The sequence below is a fragment of the Eleutherodactylus coqui genome, chromosome 9, assembly GCF_035609145.1.
Source record: "Eleutherodactylus coqui strain aEleCoq1 chromosome 9, aEleCoq1.hap1, whole genome shotgun sequence".
Classification (NCBI taxonomy): Eukaryota; Metazoa; Chordata; class Amphibia; order Anura; family Eleutherodactylidae; genus Eleutherodactylus; species Eleutherodactylus coqui.
This window is the reverse complement of record NC_089845.1, coordinates 137689393-137711726: the sequence shown is the minus strand read 5'-3', so window position 1 is coordinate 137711726 and position 22334 is coordinate 137689393. Positions and strand designations below refer to the sequence as shown.

The 22334-nt window shown below is 46.1% G+C and overlaps 1 protein-coding gene across 1 annotated transcript in view; it reads right to left on the bottom strand.

Moving 5' to 3' along the window:
* Window positions 1–22334, bottom strand: part of NUDCD1 (NudC domain containing 1) — a 133923-nt gene that overhangs the window by 109310 nt on the left and 2279 nt on the right. Inside the window, exon 2 of the mRNA XM_066578548.1 lies at window positions 1998–2152. Within this exon, the coding sequence (XP_066434645.1) occupies window positions 1998–2152 (155 nt within the window). The remainder of the gene's footprint in view (window positions 1–1997; window positions 2153–22334) is intronic.

Here is a 22334-nt window from a genome sequence, read left to right as displayed (position 1 = left end):
TTGCTGTTCACTAATGCACTTCTAGAATTGCTAGATTCGAAACATCAGAAGATTTTTTTTTTGCTGAAAACTCACTAGAGCCAAGGGGCAGAAAGTTTGGAAAAACAGAATTTGTTGTGCAGAACTTTTTAATTGACCTCAGATACTAGATAAAGGGGTAACTAGAGTAGAAAAGTTTTTGAAATGTCTTCAGAGCGGTGGCAAAACATAAAGCAGCAAACGCTCCTTACGTGAGCTCAAGTGCTCCCCTTCCACCCTTGCCAGGTTCCCCGCTGCCCCCCAGGTCCTGCTACAGCAGCGATGAAGTCACTGCCACCAGGTATATGTGCCGCCCTCTGGCTAGTAATTACCTGCAGCAGTCGCACCTCGAGTTGCTGGTGACATCGCTGCTGCAGCCGGGGACGGGCGCGGCAGCGGGAGAAATAAGGGGAGGGAGGTATATCTGTTTTGCCAATCCTCTCAGCTGTTTTTTTTTTTTGTGACTTTGAAGCGCTCTTTTCCTAGGATTTTCGGAGGGGGGTGGGGCTTGAAATATATACCCTACATGCATCAAAAATAAATAAATAAATAATCAAATCAGGCACTGTCCGCTCTGACACCCATCTCCTCTGCAGCTCCGGCAAGCTTTTCTGTAGACAGCAGGCATTTGTTCTCGCCCGTGTGAAAACGGCCTTAAAGTGACTAGTTTTGGGACAAAATTCTGTCCCGGGACCAAAGAGCATTCTGGTCATTACTAGTTTTCGTCCGCAGGGGTGCTTAACCCCTTAGTGACCAGGCCTGTTTTCATCTTAACCCCTTAGTGACCACCCCATAGACTTTTTATGTCCTGCTTGGCTGGGCTTTAATCCCCAGGGCCGTAAAAACACACTTCTTCTGGGGATTAAAACCCTGCAGGCCTGCAGAGGTAGCTGACATCGGGAAGCCCCAGACACTCGATCACCAGTATTCACCGGATGCCAGCAAAATCGCATTACACTCAATACTAAGAAATATTAAATATAAAGTTTCAGCTCCCCTTAGAGATCCGTTCCCCCGGCGTCCTGGTCCTCCAGGACCTGACGCCAATCTTCTGTGCATGCGCGTCAGACGTCACGCGAATGCGCAGAAGCCCAGGAAATTTTAAAATTCCCTGCTAGTATGGGTAGCCGAGAGCAGGGAGCTGTCACCAGGAACCACTGTATGCAGTTTGCGGTCACATGATCGCTGTTATCCAATGGATAACAGCATTCATGTAAAAGTTTAAAAAAAAAAAAAAGTTTGTTTCATCTCCCTTCACAAATCATACCCGTGAGGGGAGACAAAATTATGTATCTAAAGGCTACCAGATTTATCTGCGGACCTTATCCCTACTTCTGTGCATGCACTCATCGCCAAATTGGCGGGCGTATGTGCAAAAACCATGGATTGCCGGGGGAATTTAAAATCTCCCAACTCCTGGCTACCAAACGTAGCCAAAAGCCTGGAGTTTTTAACGGGGGGCCGCGGTACATGGTTCTTGGCCACGTGTTCACCATTAGCCAATGAATAAATGGCGATCACGTAAAAGTAAAAAAATTTAAAGTTTCACCTCCCGTCATGGATTCAGCGCATGCGTCCGTCGCCAAAATGGTGTTTAACTGCATGTTTAGTGCAGCAAGCCCTGGAGATTTTCCTGAGGTAATTCTAAGTGGCAAACGTGTGCGGTGGCACAATAACTGGGTGTCCTGGCCAGCATTTCAGCATTAGAGCTGTCCACGGAAATCTTACAAGGTTTAACTGCATGATCAGTGCAGCAAGCCCCGGAGATTTTCCAGGCGTGCCACTAAAGGGGTTAACAGACAAGCCAATGCTGATCTTTATGCTTGTATGAAATGAATGATATAAGTGAACAAATCTTCATTAAGTCATTGGCCGTGGGTACACTGAATAACTATAGTTCATTGCTGCTTGTTTTAAACGATTTTTTAAACGATAATCATTCGGTGTAAAAGGGCCTTAAAGTTATATATGTCGCCTACCAGCGTCACGTTGATGTTCATGACTCTTCCAAGCTGATCCACATAGAAGATACTATCGGAGGACCATGGATTGCAGTGAAGATAGTTATACATGCCATAGGCACGCATGTGGTCCAGTGTGTACTGATCATCACGGAGCTTCACTTCTGCAGCAGCTGGAAGACAGGAATAGACATAAGATTTAATAATGATTAGATCTAGACATATTTTTACTTTGGCTTACAAATTACCCTCTTAATGTACCTTCCTGCTGTTCAAACCACTACGGCGGCAGGAGAAGAGTTGTTGGATTATACGACATACTCAGAGTAAAATCACTGAAAAGAACTTTAAAAACAAAATATATATTATCAATCTAAATTATTATGGCGTGTACACTACTCTACAATCATGTGTGAATCTCGAATTCCAATTGTATCATCAAGGACCACAACAAATGACTAAATGTATATGCTCTTCTTTCTGATATCCAATGAGAGGGAGAGAACTACAAACCACCTAAGCAACCTTTATGCATCCAATGAACAGGATCAATACTTATCACATAGCATATATACTAGGATATCGCCATCCGTAGAAGTCTCCGGGATTATAAGGTTGCTAACAAAAGCACAGGTGGTGACAGCAAATAAAGTGTCTTGCATAAGCACAGGTCGTGGCGTGACTGTTTTCCTACAGGGACACAGCGTTCTGATATCCATCGCTGTATGGATGTCAGTAGTTTAAAGGGGTTGTCCCGCGAAACAAAGTTGGGGTATACACTTCTGTATGGCCATATTAATGCACTTTGTAATGTACATTGTGCATTAACCCTTTCCAATCCATTTATTTTTTGTCATCCATTCTCCCCAGCTCCAAATAAATAGGAGCTGGGGAGAATGGATGAGAAAAAATACATTTCCCTGCACCCTCCTAAACTGAGTTCAGTAGGGTGCAGATGCTCACCGCACCATGGAGGGACCTGCTTACCTGTCCCGCGTCTTCCGCATTCTCCCTTCTGCCTCGGCGATCATGTGACCGCTGGGGTCAGGTGGCACCCAGCGGTCAGATGATCGCCGGGCCGGGAGGCAGAAGGGAGAATGCGGAAGACGCTGGACAGGTAAGCAGGTCCCCCCACGGTGTAGGCTCCCGGCTCGGCGTTCATGTGACCGCTGGGGGTCAGGTAACACCGGCAGTCACATGATCACCGGGCAGAATCTCCAGCATTACATAGCGCTAATTGAGCACTGTGTAATGTGTAAAGGAGAAGGCAGAAAGGGTTAAAAACCCTTTCTGCCTTCTCCTCGAGGGTCCTTGTTGATGATCATTGCAGGAGTGCATCTGTACCCGATGTGTCTGACGATCGGGTGCAGATCCACTCCTGCACTGCAGTGTCGGGCCTGCCCCGACATCGGAGCTGTGGAGGGAAATTATGTCGTCGGGGCAGGCCCGACATTGGACTGGAAAGCGTTAATTATGAGCCATACAGAAGTTATTCACTTACCTGTTCCGTTGCTAGCGTCCTCGTCTCCATGGTGCCGTCTAATTTTCAGCGTCTAATCGCCCGATTAGACGCGCTTGCGCAGTCCGGTCTTCTCCCTTCTGAATGGGGCCGCTCGTGCCAGAGAGCTGCTCCTCGTAGCTCCGCCCCGTCACGTGTGCCGATTCCAGCCAATCAGGAGGCTGGAATCGGCAATGGACCGCACAGAAGACCTGCGGTCCACCGAGGGTGAAGATCCCGGCGGCCATCTTCGCAAGGTAAGCAAGAAGTCACCGGAGCGCGGGGATTCGGGTAAGTACTATCCGTTTTTTTCTTTAAACCCCTGCATCGGGTTTGTCTCGCTCCGAACGGGGGGGCTATTGAAAAAAAAAAAAAAAACGTTTCGGCGCGGGACAACCCCTTTAATGTTGGATATAGTCATCACCACTAGTGATGAGCGAGTATACTCGCTAAGGAAAATTGCTCAAGCGAGCATTGCCCTTAGCAAGTACCTGCCCGCTCGAGAGAAAAGGTTTGGCTGCCGGCGCGGGTGACAGGTGAGTTGCAGCAGTGAGCAGGGGGCGCGGGGGAGGGAGAGGGAGAGAGAGATCTCCCCTCCGTTCCTCCCTGCTCTCCCCCGCAGCTCCCTGCCCGCCGCCGGCAGCCGAACCTTTTCGCTCGAGCTGGCAGGTACTCGCTAAGGGCAATGCTCGCTCGAGTAATTGCCCTTAGCGAGTATACTCGCTCATCACTAATCACCACTAATCCATCTCTCTGATGTCAGAGTGCAAGGACTAGTTATTCCAATAGTTGCTACGACAGTAGGCAACACAAAACAGATATCGGTCCTCTTATAAATATTTTATTCAGGACCCCTCTCCATAAATAATATTAGATGCCGATTCTCATCCCAAGAGATGCAAAATGGGCATCATTGATGAGAAATAGGGAGCAGGCCTAGGACTTAGATGTATGCATATGTGGGAACGTCTTTGTTTTTTATTTGATTTAGATTTTTCTTTATTAGTTTGTTTATAGAACAACAGTATATCAGTGATTGACTGGTGATTGTAAACCCATTAGGACCACTAATATATAGGAGCCCGGTACCTATAACTGTCTTAGTGCTTCACAATCTGTCTATACCATCAGGCTTCTTCACACGGTTATCAAACACTATCCATTTCCATGTTAACACTAGACCGCTGTAATCCTAATTTAGGAGCGCTGCCCCAAATCTCCCAATGACAGTATCCACCCACTATTTCTCAAGTTACAGCCCAGAGCACAGTAAGGGCGCGCTCCCATCAATCAGGCCGGGGATACAAATTGAAGGCAGACTAATTTTAACAAGTCCTTCTCATTAACTTTTATTCTGCCCGGGGTCCTAAAAAGTAATAAACTATATAGAAAAGTCAGATCTTACACCAGAGGACGCTGGTATAATATGAAAAATATATATATAATTAAAGGGAAGGTAAAATCAGACAATGATATATTCTGTTTTTAGAAGGGCCGTTGAGCAAGGACATCAATAGAAGCTTGAAATGGTGAACACAAAGGGAAAAACATAAATATCTATATAGCTCTACCGATCTCACACTTTCTGGTCCCCAGGGAACTCTGTACTTCCCTGCAGCTGATCATGTTCCCTCTAAACACATGACTACTGCGGCCAATCACTGGGTGCATAGGCTCATCATTGCAGCCAGTGATTGGCTGCAACTGTCACATGCTTCGACAGAGTGTGATCATTTGTAGGAAAGTGTAAAAGCTATGGCAGTTTGGAAGCAGTTGTAACTGGATAGGCAGGGGTCGGTAGGGTGTACATGCCTATATAAATAAATACTGGTCCGTGCGATATCGCTATGGTTTCCCGCGGTGATACCGCGACTTTGTAGCACTACATGCAAAAATTTTCAGGGGGGAAGTGGGGAGGGGGCTTGAAATATAAGCCCTACCCCGAAAATAAGCCGTAGCTGAAGAAAAAAAACCAAATAAATAAGTATACATCACCTAGAAGCGTTGTCCAGGGCTCCACTGTAGCTTCTCCCCAGGTCCCCAGCACTGCTGGCCTTCTCTTCTGGCCAGGGATTGAAAAATCCCCGCCTCCTGGAAGCGCTAGCTTCGATTGGCTGACACTTAGCTGATCAAAGCCAGCACTCGATGAATGGCTGTGATTTGTTCATTAAGCGCTGGCTGCGATTGGTTAAGCATTTTTTAGTCCCACCTCCAAGACTTCTCAAGAGCAGCACCCGTCCTCTGGAATGCGCTACCAAGAAATATACGGGCAATCACTGACACACTAAACTTCAGGCGTGCTCTAAAAAGACACCTCTTCAGGGAGGCATACCATATCCCCTAAACCAAACCCCTCAGTACTCCGCCTGATAACATGCTTCCTGTCCCATAGACTGCAATCTCTGCTAGCTGTAATCAACCGGCACCTGCAGTCATCCCGATTTCGCCTGACCATTGCCTATGTGTATAGCACCCCTCACTCTCCACCTCGCCATACCGTGCACATCTCTGCCATACCGCGCACATCTCCGCCCCTTTACCTTCTGTATCACCCCATTATCTGTAGTATGTAAGCTCGTTGGAGCAGGACCCTCACCCCTATTGTTTCCATTAATTGATTACTTTATGTAACCGTGATCTTGTGTTATTTCCCCTGTATTGTAAGCGCTCCGGAATATGTTGGCGCCATATAAATAAAGATTATTATTAGCCAAGCACAGTCAGCGCTTCAAGGAGGCAGGGATTTTTCAATCCCCAGCTAGTAGAGATGAAGAGAAACAGTGCCAAGGACCAAGAAGAAGATGTGGCCGGGCTGACAGTGCTTCTAAGGTGAGGTTTACAGTTTCTTTTATTTTTCCCTGCAGCTAGGGCTTAGGTTATGGCGTTGACAGTAGGATTTTCTACTGTCAAAGTTGCATCGCACGAAAATTGCGTTTTTGTGTGATGCAACAGAGAGGAAGGCTCCATGGGGAAACATGGGCTACAAAACCTCACGACTCACGGGCATATCGCCGGACCTGCAAGGTTCTTGTATCGGGTTGTCGCATGCTACAAAACATCGCATGTGTGAAGTAACCCATAGAAAAGCATGGGCTTCACATACATGCGATTTTAGCAACACAACAAAATCCCGCACCTTTGTTGCCCATGTGAATGAGGCCTGAATATCACTTCTGGAGACAACCCTTTAAGTCATAAATATGTTTTATTCAATGTTTTGTTGGTAGTTCTATAGATGACCACTAGATCACATAAAATGTGAAGACATTTCCTGGTTTTGGCAATAGGATAACCCCTTAAACGGTGCTCAGATCTGTGTCAGCGGTCCTGCATTATTTCCTTCGGGAACATGGCGGTCAGAATGACAGAATCCAGATGGACCCCATTATAGCCAATGGAATATGTTCGATGCGGCACTATTGGTATTCGTTGTTTAGTTTTGAGCACTTAGCCAAACAATAGAAATAGACCTAAACCGTAGGCGCAGTAATGAATGTGCCCTTGAGGAACACCAGACCCAGATATGAACAGTAGAAGTAAACAGGATATAATAGTTTTGCTCACATTGTTCATCAACCTGCAGTTTTTTTTCTGGATGAAACCAACTATCTTGCAGAAACCCTACAGAAAAGGTTATCCAACTATTCCCAAGATATACTTTTATCAGCTATACTATGGATGGGTCATAAAATCCCAATTGGTGGGGGTCTCACTGCTGAGTAGAACGGTGGTTCCATAGTGACAAGCCATTCCCTTTTGTTTGTCACTACTGGGGTGCATGGGGCGCTTCTCCCACCCGGAATAATGTTAGACTGAATGAAGCTGTGGCAATTTCATTATTTCAGTAGGGCTGCCAGAAACATCCGAGCACTTATACTCTGCCATCTCCGGCTTTCCCAGTGAAAATGAATGGAGCTGTGCCGCGCATGCGCAGTGATCGCCTCATGCAATCTCCTCCTCACTGAAGGGGATGCAGCAAGGCCACAGTGAGAAGGATGGGGCAAATGGGAGCCCTGTTTTTGGGATAAGTGGGGGGTTTCAGTGGCAAGATCCCCACGGATTAGACTTTTATCACCTATCCTATGTGATAAAAGTTAATCTTGGTACAACCCCTTTAAGGCCTCATGTCCACTAGGAAATTCGGGCCCGGGCGCATTCTCCATGCAGAATCCCGAAGCGGGTCCCTCCTTTCCCGCGGACATGAGGCCTGAAAATTGATTTTTCTTACCTGTCCGGACGCTGCGGATCTGTCCTTCGTCACGGGCCGGATCTTCTTTCTCCGGCCTGGCGGATGTACTCGACATGCTTCTGGTGTGCCGCCCCATGCTCTCTTCTTTTTTTTGAACTCCTGCTCTACTGCAGCAGAGAGCAGAAATTCAGCTACGGATGTGCCGTGGATACGGACGGCTTTCATAGGCTTCTATGAAAGTCTGCAGGAGACCCACAGAAAATGGAGCATGCTGCGGGTGAATCGCACATGCGATCCGCGTGGCAGGGGGGAAAAAAAGGACATCCGCAGGTAAGTAAATGCTTGTGGATATCCTTTTTTTGCAACCAATGCATCCCTATGGCCACGGAAACCACGTGCGGGTGACCCGCCCGGATTTTGTAACTATAATTGTCCAGTGGACATGAGGCCTAAAGGGATTTTCCTACCCAATTACATTTTCCATGGAACCCCCACAGATCCTGAGAATGGGGGTCCAGAGAATACCCAATACTTTCTGCAAATTAGTAAGAAAAAAAATATCTAATTTCTGGAATCTTATTACAATTCTCTGACAGTAAAATTGGTAAATTGTAATATCTTCAACAGAAATAAGCAAATCAGTGAAACTTTTCATCACCTGAATCTCCACAATGAACTAATTTGTAATCATGGTTTAAGATTTATGAGACAATGGAGGCAGCGATATAGATCCATAGGATGCGTGTTAGATAGTACAGCCCCGTAAGAGAAAACTCACCAATTGGCATAACCCAGACAGGGCAAATTTTCCCCAATTCGCTTATGACACCTCTTAAAGAACATGGACAGTAAAGTAATCCCTCCAACCCCAGGATGGACTGCTAAACTCCGCTACTTATAAAGTTCATGTACGCCCCTCTGTGTTGCATCAGACCTGTTTAGTGTGATCGACAAAGGTTACATAACCTAGTTTATGCAATCCAGACGACTCTTTTTAATTTTTTTCACCAAGCAATTGGATCAGCGGCACCTGTATATTTTAACACTGAGTTACCATTTACAAATACCTTATTAGTTTTTTCTGATTTAATAAAAGGGAGTCCTCAATTCAGGAGTGAAGATTACTCCGTAAACACTTGTGCATTATATGGATAGCCCCTTGAGTTTGATGAGGTAATGCTTAATTTCCCCTGCGGGGGAGCTGCAGGGAAAACAAATACTTGTTGACTGACTCATCTGCTGGTGAACCAATTATTGAGCATCTCAGCAGTAAGACACCCTGTGAAAAGCTCATCAGGGGAGACCGCTAACAAAACGGATTAAACAAAATAAACCCCTTTAAATTTCTCTCGCAAATTCCCTAAACCCAGACCTAAAAGGAAATTCAACTTCAAACATACTTTACTGGCCACTGCTGCCATTAAAAAGTAGTCATAAGTCATGACGGCCCGCATACCCCTTTAATTGACACGGTTTCAGCGCATCGATCTCAAATGCGCATTTCGAATATGTTCATAAATATCAATTTGTGTACCAAGTTTCCATGGCGACATTGGTTGATGCGTTGTTATGACATCCCCACAACAAAGATTACAGAAAGATGAAAATAGATTGGCAGACCCGCTTTGAAATATTAGATTCTCAGCAGCCACGTTCCCTGATAAATCACATCTAATGATGTTACGCGCGGCTCCGGGCCAACGGACTTTAACATTCATTATATCTGGAAGCAAAGGACTAAAACTTTTTCTATAAAACGGAGGCTGACCTAATCCACAGCTGACCGACTGCCTGCGCTCCTCCGCCGACTCTTAGGCCACCTTCATTAGTATTGTCAATAATGTGTTCACCCATCACACGCCTGCCGGGACATCAAGATAGGAAGATAAACTCCCAGCCAAAAAAATAAAAAAAAAGGTATACATTTTTGGGAGAAGTCTTGATAATGAAAAGAATAGTAACAGAGGAAGCACCAGGTTAAAATAAAAGTGATGCTGTAAGAAGTTGGGGGGGGGGGGGGGGGAGACAAACAAAACAAAAAAAACCCCACACTTTTCCCAGTTGTTGCATTGAGAAAAATAAATATTAAAAATTGGTATTGCTGCATCCTTAAAAGTCCAATTTATTCAGAATAGTCACATAATTAATCCTGCCCAATGAATTTCATAGAAATTTTATGCCAGAATTGTGTTTTTATGATCTTCCTGTCTCCAACAAAAATATTAAATACAAAGCAAACAAAAAAGTTGTACCTGTATGCACCCCAAAATAGTACCTTTAAAAACTAGAGGCCACCTCACACAAGTGCATTGGCGGAAATAAAGTTATGGAGGTGGGAAGATGGTGAGAGAAAGCAATTAAAAAAAAATAAAATAACACTATATAAAAACTTTACATGTCTCGGGGGTGGGGGGAGGGGGCACATGCCATTTGTTGGGGAAGTGTCATTTTTGGCTAAGTGGGCTGCAGCTAGAGCTCAGGATGGTTTTAACAGCCGTCCATCATCTCTCTTCCTTCTATACAGATATGCACAGCCATCCCCTGATTAACCATATGCTGTCTGAACTGAATCTTCATCCCGATATAATTTCAATGGTACATACATCTGCCTCCTTGCCCTTTCCTGTTGGTCAGATGTTGTCCTCCGTCCAGCTCCTTGACCCTCATTGTATTTATGATACACACAGGCCTAAAAGCTTATTCGTATTTCCTGTACCCATTTATAATTTAATTGCCAATTGCTTGATTAGTTCGATAGCTTATCTGCCCCTCTAAAACCACCTCTGATCCAGTTACCATTCACAGTTTACCCTGCACTTTGGAACGCTCAGTCAGCTTGCACTAAACTCCCCACCAACCATGATGGCTTAGTTACAAAAGCTCTAAACCTGCTGGCCCTCACAGAGACATGCAATAACAGTCAGACATGGCTTCCCTTGCTGCTTCTCCCATACCCCTAGGCGTGGTGGAGTAGGCGTTCTCTTTCCACAATGCGCCTTCCAGGTCACCCCCAAGTACCCTCACTCACATCCCCTTCCTTTGAGGTCCACACCCTCAAACTCTTCCATCCACTGTCCATGCAAGTGGCGGTCATCTACCGCCCCCCCGGGGGCTCCCAGCCTGTTTATGATTTTTCCACCTGGCTCCTCCATTTCCAACTCTCATCTTCAACATCCCCATTAACGACCCAATCTCCTTGTCCACCTCTCAACGTCTATCGCCAACTTCCTCCCTAGGCCTCTCAAAGCTTACAGCCTCCCCAATTCATAAAGATAGCCATACGGTTGATTTGGCTTTCTTCAGTCTCTGTTCTCTCTCTGACTTAAAAACCGCTTTCTCTTACTCTCCAACCATAACTTCCTTTCCAATCAGGATTCTCATCTTTCTAAGGACACTCCTACGTATCATGCACGCAGAAATCTTCAGGCCGGTGACCCCCAGCAATTCTCAGACTTATTACAGTCATCGCCTTTCCCGATCGCTTCCCGCTGTTGTCCCGATCTGGCTGCCGAAAACTACAATAAAACTCTTAAGCCTCCCTCACACAGGCGGTTTTTATCGTGATACACACTGCGTTTTGGACGCCCACCCCTTCACCTATCCTGCGACCCTCCCAATGCGGACTGTGGCAACCCTGGATCACATCTCAAACCCGTTTTCTTTGTCAGCGCTCTACATATGCTTAACCCACGTGGAGAAAATAACGAATGTCCGTGGATTTCCTCCACTACAAAGTTATGCTCAGAACATATAACAAGAATGTGGCGTGTTATACTTTACCGCGCATTATGCGTGTTATAACCCATTGTTCTCTATGGGTGGGTAATAGACACTGCACATTCGCAACAACATGGCGACATTTAAAGGGGTTGTCTCGTGAAAGCAAGTGGGGTTCAGCACTTCTGTATGGCCATATTAATGCACTTTGTAATATACATCGTGCATTAAATATGAGCCATACAGAAGTTATTCACTTACCTTCCCTGCGCTGGCGTCCCCGTCTCCATGGCTCCGTCTAATCTCCCGATTAGACGCGCTTGCGCAGAAGGGTCTTCTCCCATCTGTTCGGTCCGGCATTCTGGCTCCGCCCCCTTCTATGCGTCATCGCGTAGCTCCGCCCCGTCACGTGTGCCAATTCCAGACAATCAGGAGGCTGGAATCGGCACACGTGACGGGGCGGAGCTACGCGATGACGCGTAGAAGGGGGCAGAGCCAGAACGCCGCTCGTGCTGGACCGAACAGATGGGAGAAGACCCTTCTGCGCAAGCGCGTCTAATCGGGAGATTAGATGGAGCCATGGAGACGGGGACGCCAGTGCAGGGAAGGTAAGTGAATAACTTCTGTATGGCTCATATTTAATGCACGATGTATATTACAAAGTGCATTAATATGGCCATACAGAAGTACTTAACCCCATTTGCTTTCGCGAGACAACCCCTTTAATATACAACGCCAATAAGAGAGAGTGGGGAATTCACAAAGAAAAGAAAACTAGTCACACTACAGCAAAACGCAGCGTTTATAACAGCATTTTACTGCTGCTCGAGCCGGTGTATCGCTGAGTATGGCGGCGATTTCTCACTGCGCATGACAGCGTATCTCACACACGCTCTCATGCGCAGAGTGACTAGTTTCTTGCTTTTCATATTTACGGCTCTGTCACTTAGCGACGTTACATATAAACGTGGCACATAAATCCTTCAGCAGACTTGGCACATACGCAAGTGTGAGTGGATTGATGAAAATCAGTGTACTTTCATTGACTCCATTCACCACGTACATCACGGTGTCAGGTTGTGCTCCTTGGACCTGTAGTTCTATGCATTTTCCTAAGCACGGCTTCACAGGTGTGGGATGATTTGGCTGACTGATTGTGCGGGGTTCTCCAGTCAGCCAATCCCCACTGGTCTGCTGCACATAAATACCAGCCCCTCTGCCCAGAGGATGCTGGTTTCCCACTACCCTGGTGTTTGCATTAATGGATGTTGCCTTTGTGTGATCAGTGACGTTTTCTGGGTGTGTATGCGCGCGGTATATGAACAGTCCTGTTCTGTGCGGTATGCATTACCTGGTGTGTTGGTGTGAAAGGTGTCCTGTCTGTTTGCATCGTTTACCACCAAGGGCGAGTTAGGTCCTTAGGTTCCAGTGTGGGCCGTCCCCATCGGGACGATCACCCTGCATGCAGGCAGGTTTCATGTGAAAGTTGTCTCCTTAAAATAGGGACCCACAAGAGAACGAGGACTCTTGCAATGGTCTTGTGGGCTTAAGCATATTGGCCAAAGTAGATACCAATACCTCGTAAATATTATAGCAATTGCATCTGTTTATGCGTGCAGGTATGCAAGCTGAGTGTTTTGAGCGTTTATTAGTCATTGGCTTATGTCTGTTCGTGAGCCCCGTTCGTAGTTCACAAGTTCACGTATGAAGGAAACGTGACACATGGGCATAATAGGTTATCAAAATTACACTCGAGTGAGCCTGCCCTAAATCTGTACAACATACCGTATATACCGGCGTATAAGACGACTTTTGAACCCCGAAAAATCTGCTCTGCAGTCGGGGGTCGTCTTATGCGCCGGTAATACAAAAAAAAAAAAGTGTAAAAAAAAAAAAATTTTATTACTCACCTCCCCCGGCGTTCTGTCGCGCTCCGGCAGGATGTCGCTCGCTCCGGCAGGCTGTCGCTCGCTCCTCGTCCCCGCCGCAGCATAGCTTTCTGAATGCGGGGCTTGAAATCCCCGCTTCCAGAAAGCTAATACACACGCCGGCAGCCATGACAGCATTGAATGGCTGTGATTGGCTGAAGGCGCACGTGTTAGCAATCACACCCATTCAATGATGTCATTGAATAGTGTGATTGGCTGAAGCCACGTGTGCTTTAGCCAATCACAGCCATTCAATGATGTCATGGCTGCCGGCGTGTGTATTAGCTTTCTGGAAGCGGGGATTTCAAGCCCCACATTCAGAAAGCTATGCTGCGCCGGGGACGAGGAGCGAGCGACAGCCTGCCGGAGCGAGCGACATCCTGCCGGAGCGCGACAGAACGCCGTGGGAGGTGAGTAATAAAATTTTTTTTTTTTTCTCCACTGAATACCGGCGTATAAGGTGACAGTTGGGGGGTCGTCTTATACGCCCCGTCGCCTTATACGCCGGTATATACGGTAATCCTTAAAATATCGTCATTTGACATTTGCCGTTTTCCTAGTAATTACATACAAATAATACAGCTGTACTCTGCAATGGAGCAGATTTGCAGTTATGGCCCCCTTCTACAGGACTATTACTCCAGGATACAGCAGCTCTCTTGCTGTCGCCTTCAGCCCCCCCCCCCCCCCCCCCCCCTATAATTCTAATAAACCCCATTACGTAGACACTTGGAGGAGCATGTAAGGATGCATTCATACTCATGAATACATAGTTATGTACTTCACCGATGCTTGAAATGGCAGGACTATACATACTTCCACCAAGTAGTCAGCTGAAGCCATTAACACTAAAAGATGACTTAACGCGACGCACGCTGCTCCTCTCTTATGAATAAGGGACGGCTCAATATCTGCCGGTGATTAGGACTATTATAATGACTCAGACTTCCAAATACTCATTCTTCTCTCACAAAAGCCAAATCTCAGAGATCATTCTGAACTGGAGAGGCAGTCTTCATGGGATACTTCCTATCACGAGGACCCTGGAGCAGGGGCATAGCTAAAGGCTCATTGGCCTGGGTGCAAAAGATTATCTTGGGCTCCCCCCCACCCTTCTTCTTTTAACCCCTTAACACAGAGGCGTAACGTGAAGCTCCTGGGCCCCAATGCAAAACCACTAACAGGGCCCCCCCCCCCTAGAATGCTTTATTCATAGTACTGGACTCCCTATAATCGAGAAGAGAGGCCTTGTGGGCCCCATAAGGTTCCTGGGCCCGGGTGCAACCGTATCCCCTATAGTTACGTCAGTGCACTGGTGGCTCTCCAAGACTGAGAAGTTCCCAAACTGAATAGACAATTAGTACTTACAACAACGTTAATTACCCATTCACCAGGATTGTTTGTACATATAGGTTGCTGCCTGGGATATTGTTGCACTTCAAGTAGTGCCCTGTCACATATAGTATAAGGCAGGTGGTACTGGAATGATAACTATGACCAGCAATGCAGGGGTTAAAGAAAACTTTTGCATGAGCTCTTAGTCCGAAACAAGATTTTTCTGCTGGTCTCTGGACAGGATGTGATCACCCATTTTGGGGTCTATGTGCAGTTGTCTTTGTTCAGCCGGTCACCTACCTGCATTCCAGCTCATCTCTCGCCCCTTTGCCGTCTCCTGTTTATGCATGTTCAGCTCTGCGCAGACTGCGCTACAGTTCTACCTACGTTTGGTGTATGAGCTGGAAACAATTCTTGACGTACACATTAAACATAATCGATAAGCCTCTGTTAGCCCAATCAAAGCCAAAAGAGACCACCATCAGGGGGGGGGGGTGTTTGTCGGTACACTGTTTGTTATGCCTCTGTACCTGCTTGGACTATCCCCTCTTCAAAAAGAAAAAGATTATTATAGTATTGGACAAACTGAGCTTGTTGTACTTCAAACAATTGTAGTTCCAGTACAATCAATGCTACTAACAGATTCTTGGCTTTAAAAGGAGACAAAGCTTGTCCGTAGCACCAATAGAACCAGAGATATAGCCATTGAAGTGGGTAGGAAAAACTGTTGTCATTTATGTGTGTGCAGGAGCAGAGAGTAGGGGCAGGGGGCAGTAGAGAACGTTCTGTGAGTCTTCTGTCTGTCCCAGGGAAAAACTGACAGACTTTTATTAATGTCCTCACACCCCACCCCCATCAATCAGAGGACATATTTGCTCTCCAATTGTCACATGAGGGTCTTTTTACCCCAGAAAAGCAGCAAGAAGATCACCTCATCACACCTCTACGCTATTAACCCTGCAGATGCCGCAGTTATTGCTGACCATGGAATTTAAAAGCTCTTGCAGAATAAAAGATTTTTAAAGAGCTTTTTCCCCTTACACAATGCTTTAAATATGTGAAAATTGGCAGTCACATCCTGTACTATAAAATATTACATTTATTTAACACTTTGAAATTCAGTTAAAAAAAAAAAAAAAAAACACTAGAGAAATATAAGCCCTACACCAAAAATAAGCCGTGGCTGCATAAAAAAAAATTAAATAAATACATCACCTAATGGGTGCTGTCGGCTCCGCCGCGCAAATCCTCTGCAGCTCCGGTACACTTGCTTGTAATTTTCAGTCAGCCTTCCTGGTTTGGAGGTTTAAAATCCCCACCTCCAGGAAGCGCTGCAGTGATTTGGTACTTGAGCGTCCTGGCTCAGCCAATCACTGCAGCGCTTGATGAACCAATCACAGCCAGTGCTTCCTGGAGGCGGGGATTACAAACTTCCACACCAGGAAGGGCTGACTGCAGCTCCTGCAGACTTGCTTGTAGTTTTCAGAGGAGCGGCGGAGCCGACAGCTGCTGTTAGGTGATGTATTGTTTTTTTATGCAGCCACGCCTTATTTTAGAGCTTTTACAGTAGGATTTCCTCCTGTAAAGTTGCATTGCACCGCATAAAAACCACGTTTTTGTGCGATGCAACACAAAGGAAGGCTCCATAGGGAAACATGGGCTACAAAACTTTGCAAATCTCGGCTGTATAGAGCAGACCGCGATTTTCTATTCTCACAATGTTGCAGCCTACAAAACATGTGAAAGAACCCATTGGAAAGCAGGGGCTTCACATACATGCGATTTGTAATATTGTCACATTGCAAGAAAATCACGCAATTTCGGCGCCCGTGTGAAACCGGCCTTAGAAAACTGTAATAGAACCTCTATAACTTTTGTGTTGCCAATCATAATGGCCCGTAAAATAACGATAACATGACACAGTAATTATACCACATGATGGACTGCAGGAGCGATCAAAGCATCGCATGTTAAAGTCCCCCAGGGGGGGACTTCAAAGTATTGTTTAAAAAAAATAAATAAAGTTTTTTTAATTGAAAAAGTTGTAAAGTTTAACTCACCCCCTTTTGCCATATCTATTATTAAAAAATCTAAATCATACAATAAAAATATGTAAAAAATTAGTATAGAAAAAAAACAAAAAAACAAACATAATAGTTTGGTATCATAGTAATCGTACCGACCCATAGAATAAAGTTCTCATGCCGCTTTTGTTGCTGTTCGTGTGCCGTAGAAACAAGACGCACTAAAAGATGGCGAAAAGTCGTCTTTTTTTTTTCATTTTACTCCACTTAGAATTTTTTAAACGTTTTTCAGTACATTATATGGTACTTTAAATAGCGCCATTGAAAAATACAACTCGTCCCGCTAAAAACAAGCCCTCATACAGCGACGTCGATGGATAAATAAAGGAGTTACAATTTTTTTGAAAGGGGGGGGGGGGAGGGGCCGCGTCATTAAGGGGTTAATAAAGCATATAATGTTCTAGAAAAATTCTAGAAAACTTCTAAAAAGTTCTAAGTGGAAAAAAAATGAAAAAAGAAATGTAGCATTTTTCGGTGCATGTTGTTTCTACGGCCCGCAAACTGCACCAACAATGACCCAATAACTGTATTCTAGGGGTCACTCAGATTACTGCGATACCAAACATAGTTTTTTTTTGCTGTACTACTTGTATTCTTTTTCAAAGATATTTAATTTTTTTAAGTTATTTTCTGCCGCCATCTTCTGCGCGCAATAACTTTTTTATTTTTCTGTCAACATAGTTGTGCGAGGGCTCATTTTTTGCGGGAAGTCCTGTAGTTTGTGTTGGTACCATTTTGGAATACAGCTTTTTATTGCATTTTTTCTTGGAGACAGGGTGAAGGCGCTACTTTGATAGGTCGATCTTTTCCGGACGCAGCGATGCCAAATACGGAATTTTGTTTTATTATTTAGATTATTTTATTACAAATATGGCAAAACAATATTCAGAAAAGGTCACACTCCAGAGATGGGGCGGGGTAAGAGATGGCCAATCGGTGGAGAACTCAGGATATAGGGGAGAAAACATACAGGTATTTTTTACTAAAAACACTCTGAATGAAGCCAGCCTGTGGGTGCGCTCACATACAAGGCCAGTTTCACACGGTTGATCGCGATTTTGCCGCAAAATCCCATCTTTATTCCCGCAATCTTTTTGTTCTCTCAACATGGCATCAGTGAAAACATCGCTAATGGGAAGGAAGCCATTGAAATTCATGGGTTTCATAATCTGCTTTTCATCTGACTCATGCATCATGCAAAAATTGCGCAATTTTCTTGCCCGTGTAACATTATCCTTGGGAAAACGCTGCAGATCTGCACAAAAATCCACTGCAATTCCACATCAAAATCCGCGCCACCGGATTAGGCCGCAGACCCGCAGCCGATTTCAGCTACGGCTCGTACTTAACACATTGCCGTCCCTGCCTCCAACAAGAGCGCCGCTTATTGCCTGCACCTAGAACTGCTACCGAGTGTTCTGCATCACCTGACCAGCTTTTATTAGGTCTCCTTCCCACGGACGCATTTCCGCCGCGTAATACGCTGTGTTGCCCGCAGCTATTAGGTTCTATTAGACCTAATAGCACAATACTTACGGTGCAGAATTCCGCACCGTGAAATCACCCGACCTCACCCGCAGCATGCTCCATTAGCCACGGGTGTACGTGCGGACGGCTTCCATTGCAGTCAATGGAAGCCGTCCGTCACGCTATCCTCCGCTGTAGCACAGCGGAAGACAGCGTGAAGCCGCTTCCCCACCTACCGCCAGCCACATCATATGACGCGGCCAGCGCGTCATGTGACGCTGTGGGCGTGTCATATGACGCGGCTGGTGAGTCACGTCACGCGCTGTATTGCGCATGCGTGCCGAAGATTCATGTGGGACGTAGGACGCTGGATCCGGAGGTAAGTATTGGGGTCTCCGGGGGGGGGGGGGTGCTCCGTGCTGGGCGGAGCCCGTCACACACAGCCGTGTGAAGTCGGCCTTAGCGTGGCCCTACACTCTTATGAAAACCGTCTAAAAGAAAATACGTCTTTGTTGCCCTTAGCAACCCATCACAGAGCAGCTTTCATTTTACTTCAGCAGTAGAAGAAGTGAAAGCTGCTCTGTGATTGGTTTCTTTCAGACGGCTTTCATAGGAGGGTGGTGCGGCCCGTCCTGATTTCCTTGGTGGTCTTGGGGTGTTCTCGGCCTCCTATACTCGGTGTTCAGTCCTGATTTAGTCTCCGTGCCGGAGAACTTTATTAAACACCATCATCTTGATCTAACTATTATAAGCCACAGCAGAAGGCGTATAGTTTGTTACCATGGCAACTCCATGATAATGAATCAAGCGGGAAAAGAGTAGATGATGTGCGCGGCTAACACTTCCAATCAGCCCAGGGTCACGTACCTCGTACTGAGGGACCCGGGCCAATTACTGAGCCGCGGCCGGCCACAATCAGTCAGTCTCGAGGGGGACAAATAAAAAGTAACTTAAGCAGTCTGTCTCCATGTTTTTTGCAGCCCCACAGAGCACATCAGGGCGTATTCTCACAGACCAGTTTCACGAGCGGGTTTTGTCCAATAGGGATACGGACGGATCTTGCGCACATTAATAACACGTTGATTCACATGAGCGACTTTTCAGATTGGACGGAAGAAAAAAAAAAGGAAAAAAAATTACTGCATGTCCTATTTGTGGGTAATTCCTCACAAGGCGAAGCGGGCGCACAGCCATATTCCAAGTCTACAGAGAATAGCTGACTATGTGCAGCCACATTTCCAACCACATTAGCAGAGGTTTTAGAGGTTGGGCATCTCCCCCTAAAAAATTGTTTTACAGCTCATCTAGTCAAAGTTCCGGAACATTCTTGTGTTGGGGAATAAAGAACTTAGGGAATGGAACTGCGGACCGCTACGCTAAAATGATAACGCAATAACTGGTCCTGTGCTGCTACCTAGTGGTCAAACACTGGCACTGACGCTGTTTGTTAAGCATTGAGAACATGGATTAAGGCTCCAGAATATTAGTGTTTTTTGTCCGTGTGCAGTCCACTTGTACACAGGGGAAACCACTGCGAACACCGACATGGTAAGGGACTTGGGGGTTTAGTTACCTGTAAGCTTAACTAGAGCAACCAGTGTCAGGCAGCTGCTGCCAAGGCAAACAGGATCATAGGGTGCAGCAAAAGAGGTCTAGGGGCCCATGATGAGAACATGGTTCCTCCTCTTTACAAGTCACTGGTCAGACCACACATGGAATATTGTGGACAGTTTTGGGCACCAGTACCCTATGAAGGACATATCAGAGCTTGAGCAGTTACAAAGGCGGGCAACTAAAGTAATAAATGGAATGGGCGGACTACAATACCCAGAGAGGATATCAAAATTGGGGTTATTTAGTTTAGAAAAAAAAATACATCAGGGAACAATACAGAGATCTCTCCCATCATCTATTAATACCCAGGACTGTGACAAGGGGGCGCCCTCTACATCTAGAGGAAAGAAGGTTTAGCTACACAGTCATAGAAAGGGGTTCTCTACTGTAAGAGCAGTGAGACTATGGAACTCTCTGCCTGAGGACGTGGTGATCGCGAACTCACTAAGGGTACAAGAGGGGCCTGTATGTCCTTCTTGAGCGTTACAATATTACATGTTACATCACTGATTACTTCAGAAGGGTCGGCGATTTGGGGATTATTCCGATTGCCAGATTGGAGTCAGGAAGGAATTTTTTTTTTTTTCTTTAAAATGATGAAAATTGGCTTCTACCTCTTTGGGGTTTTTCCCATCCTCTGGATCAAGATTGGGAGTAAGAGGCCGAATTGGATGGACATGTCTTTTTTCAGCCTAGCATACTACGTTAGGCCGGGCTCATCTGTGAACCTGGCAGCGACCCTGCGTACGGTGGTGAACTTGTACAGCACATGACAGCGGGCTCACGCAGGCGGTCATGTGCAATACACTTTTGCTTATTTTTCCTGCGCTGTGGCTTAGCAATCACTCGGTTAACTGCAATGTAATTGCATATAGGCTGCAGGTATATCTGCGACCATAGAGAACAATGGGCTCTATGACACGGATATCCGCAGTAAAATAGAACATGTTGCGATCTATTTTCCACATACGGATTACGCAATTCCGACGCGCTAATGTGAGCGGAACTGTGCAATTCAGAGCATTTGATTAAACAACATATTACTGCGGATCAAACGCTCGTTGCATCCACAAACCGGTCATGTGAGACCGGCCTTTGTCCGTTTAAACAACGCAGTACGCACGGACAGGATACGGACCCATTGTACTCAATGAGGCCACACATATTAGTGAATCTTTTCACAAAGACTGCACGAAACAACGCATTACTCGCACTATTCTGATCCATTTTACTTACAAGACTCGCCCATTCAAGTTAAGGGCGGCTCGCCGTTGTTCATGCGCGGTACAGTTTTGTTCTTCTTTGATGTTTGTATTTCCTACGCCATCGCTAAGTGCCGACACGGGTACCAGCAGCCCATATACAATGTTAATTGCGTATGGGCTGCAGGTCAGACAGACGCCATTGACTTCAATGGAGGCCGTCTAGATCATGCAGCGATTTTTCTTCTGCTCGTGGAATACTCAATTTGTGTCTGTGAATGGAAAATAAATAAATGAATAAAAAATAAAAAAAATAAAATAAAAACGAACGTTCATGCCTTTCGATGCCCGCATTTGCTGTGAACGCCGATTGTGGATTTTACAATTGGAATCTGTTTTGCGGGACCTCCCTAAAGGGGTTTCCAGGGTTAGAAAAACACAGCACCACCCTGGTCCGTGGGTAGAGTCTAGTATTGCCGCTCAGCTCCCATTCACTTCTATGGAACTGAGCTGCAATGCCACACACAACTCCATAGCCAAGGGTGGCACTGTGATTGGAAGAAAGCAGACATTTTTATCTAACCCGGACAATCCCTTAAAGGGGTTGTGCCAACATATAAAGTTATCTCCTATCCACGGGATGGGGGGCAAATTTATGATTAATGGGAGGTCTGACTGCTGGGACCCACACCGATCCCAAGAATGGGAGTCCCGAAAGTCCCTGCATGAATGAGGCGGAGGATGTGTATGGGTGCGCCACTCCATTCATTTCAATGGGAGCGCTGGAGTTTGCCGGGTGCTTGCATCTAGTGATTTCTGACTCTCCAATTGAAATTAATGAAGTGGCAGTGCGCATGCGCAAGCTCTGCTCAGTTAATGCAGGACCCCCTTCCTCGGACCCCACAGGAGTCCTGGGTCCACCACTTGAATAGAGCAGACGTTGTGCATGATTGCCAAACACTGAGGTTCCACAGGGGTGAATGAAGTGTCGGCGGTCATGCATGATGGTCGCTCCATTTAAACAGCGATTCGGACCGGAGAGGTCAGACCCCACTGATCAGATCCCCCCGCCCATTTGTGGATGTTTTTAAAGGGGTTGTTCCATCCCATCTGTAACCCCCACTGACGTGTAAGACCTCATGTCCAAAGGTGGGTCGGATTCCACACGGGGAATCCAGCCCTGCCCGCGCCAGTGACCCCTGCACACCTGTATTTTCCCAGCAGCGGCGTCCAGGTATACCTCTCCACTCCGGGGTTTGCCGTACTGTGAATGGCCCTTACGGCTCGCCATCGGACATGCACAGTACTTTGTTTTCCAAAC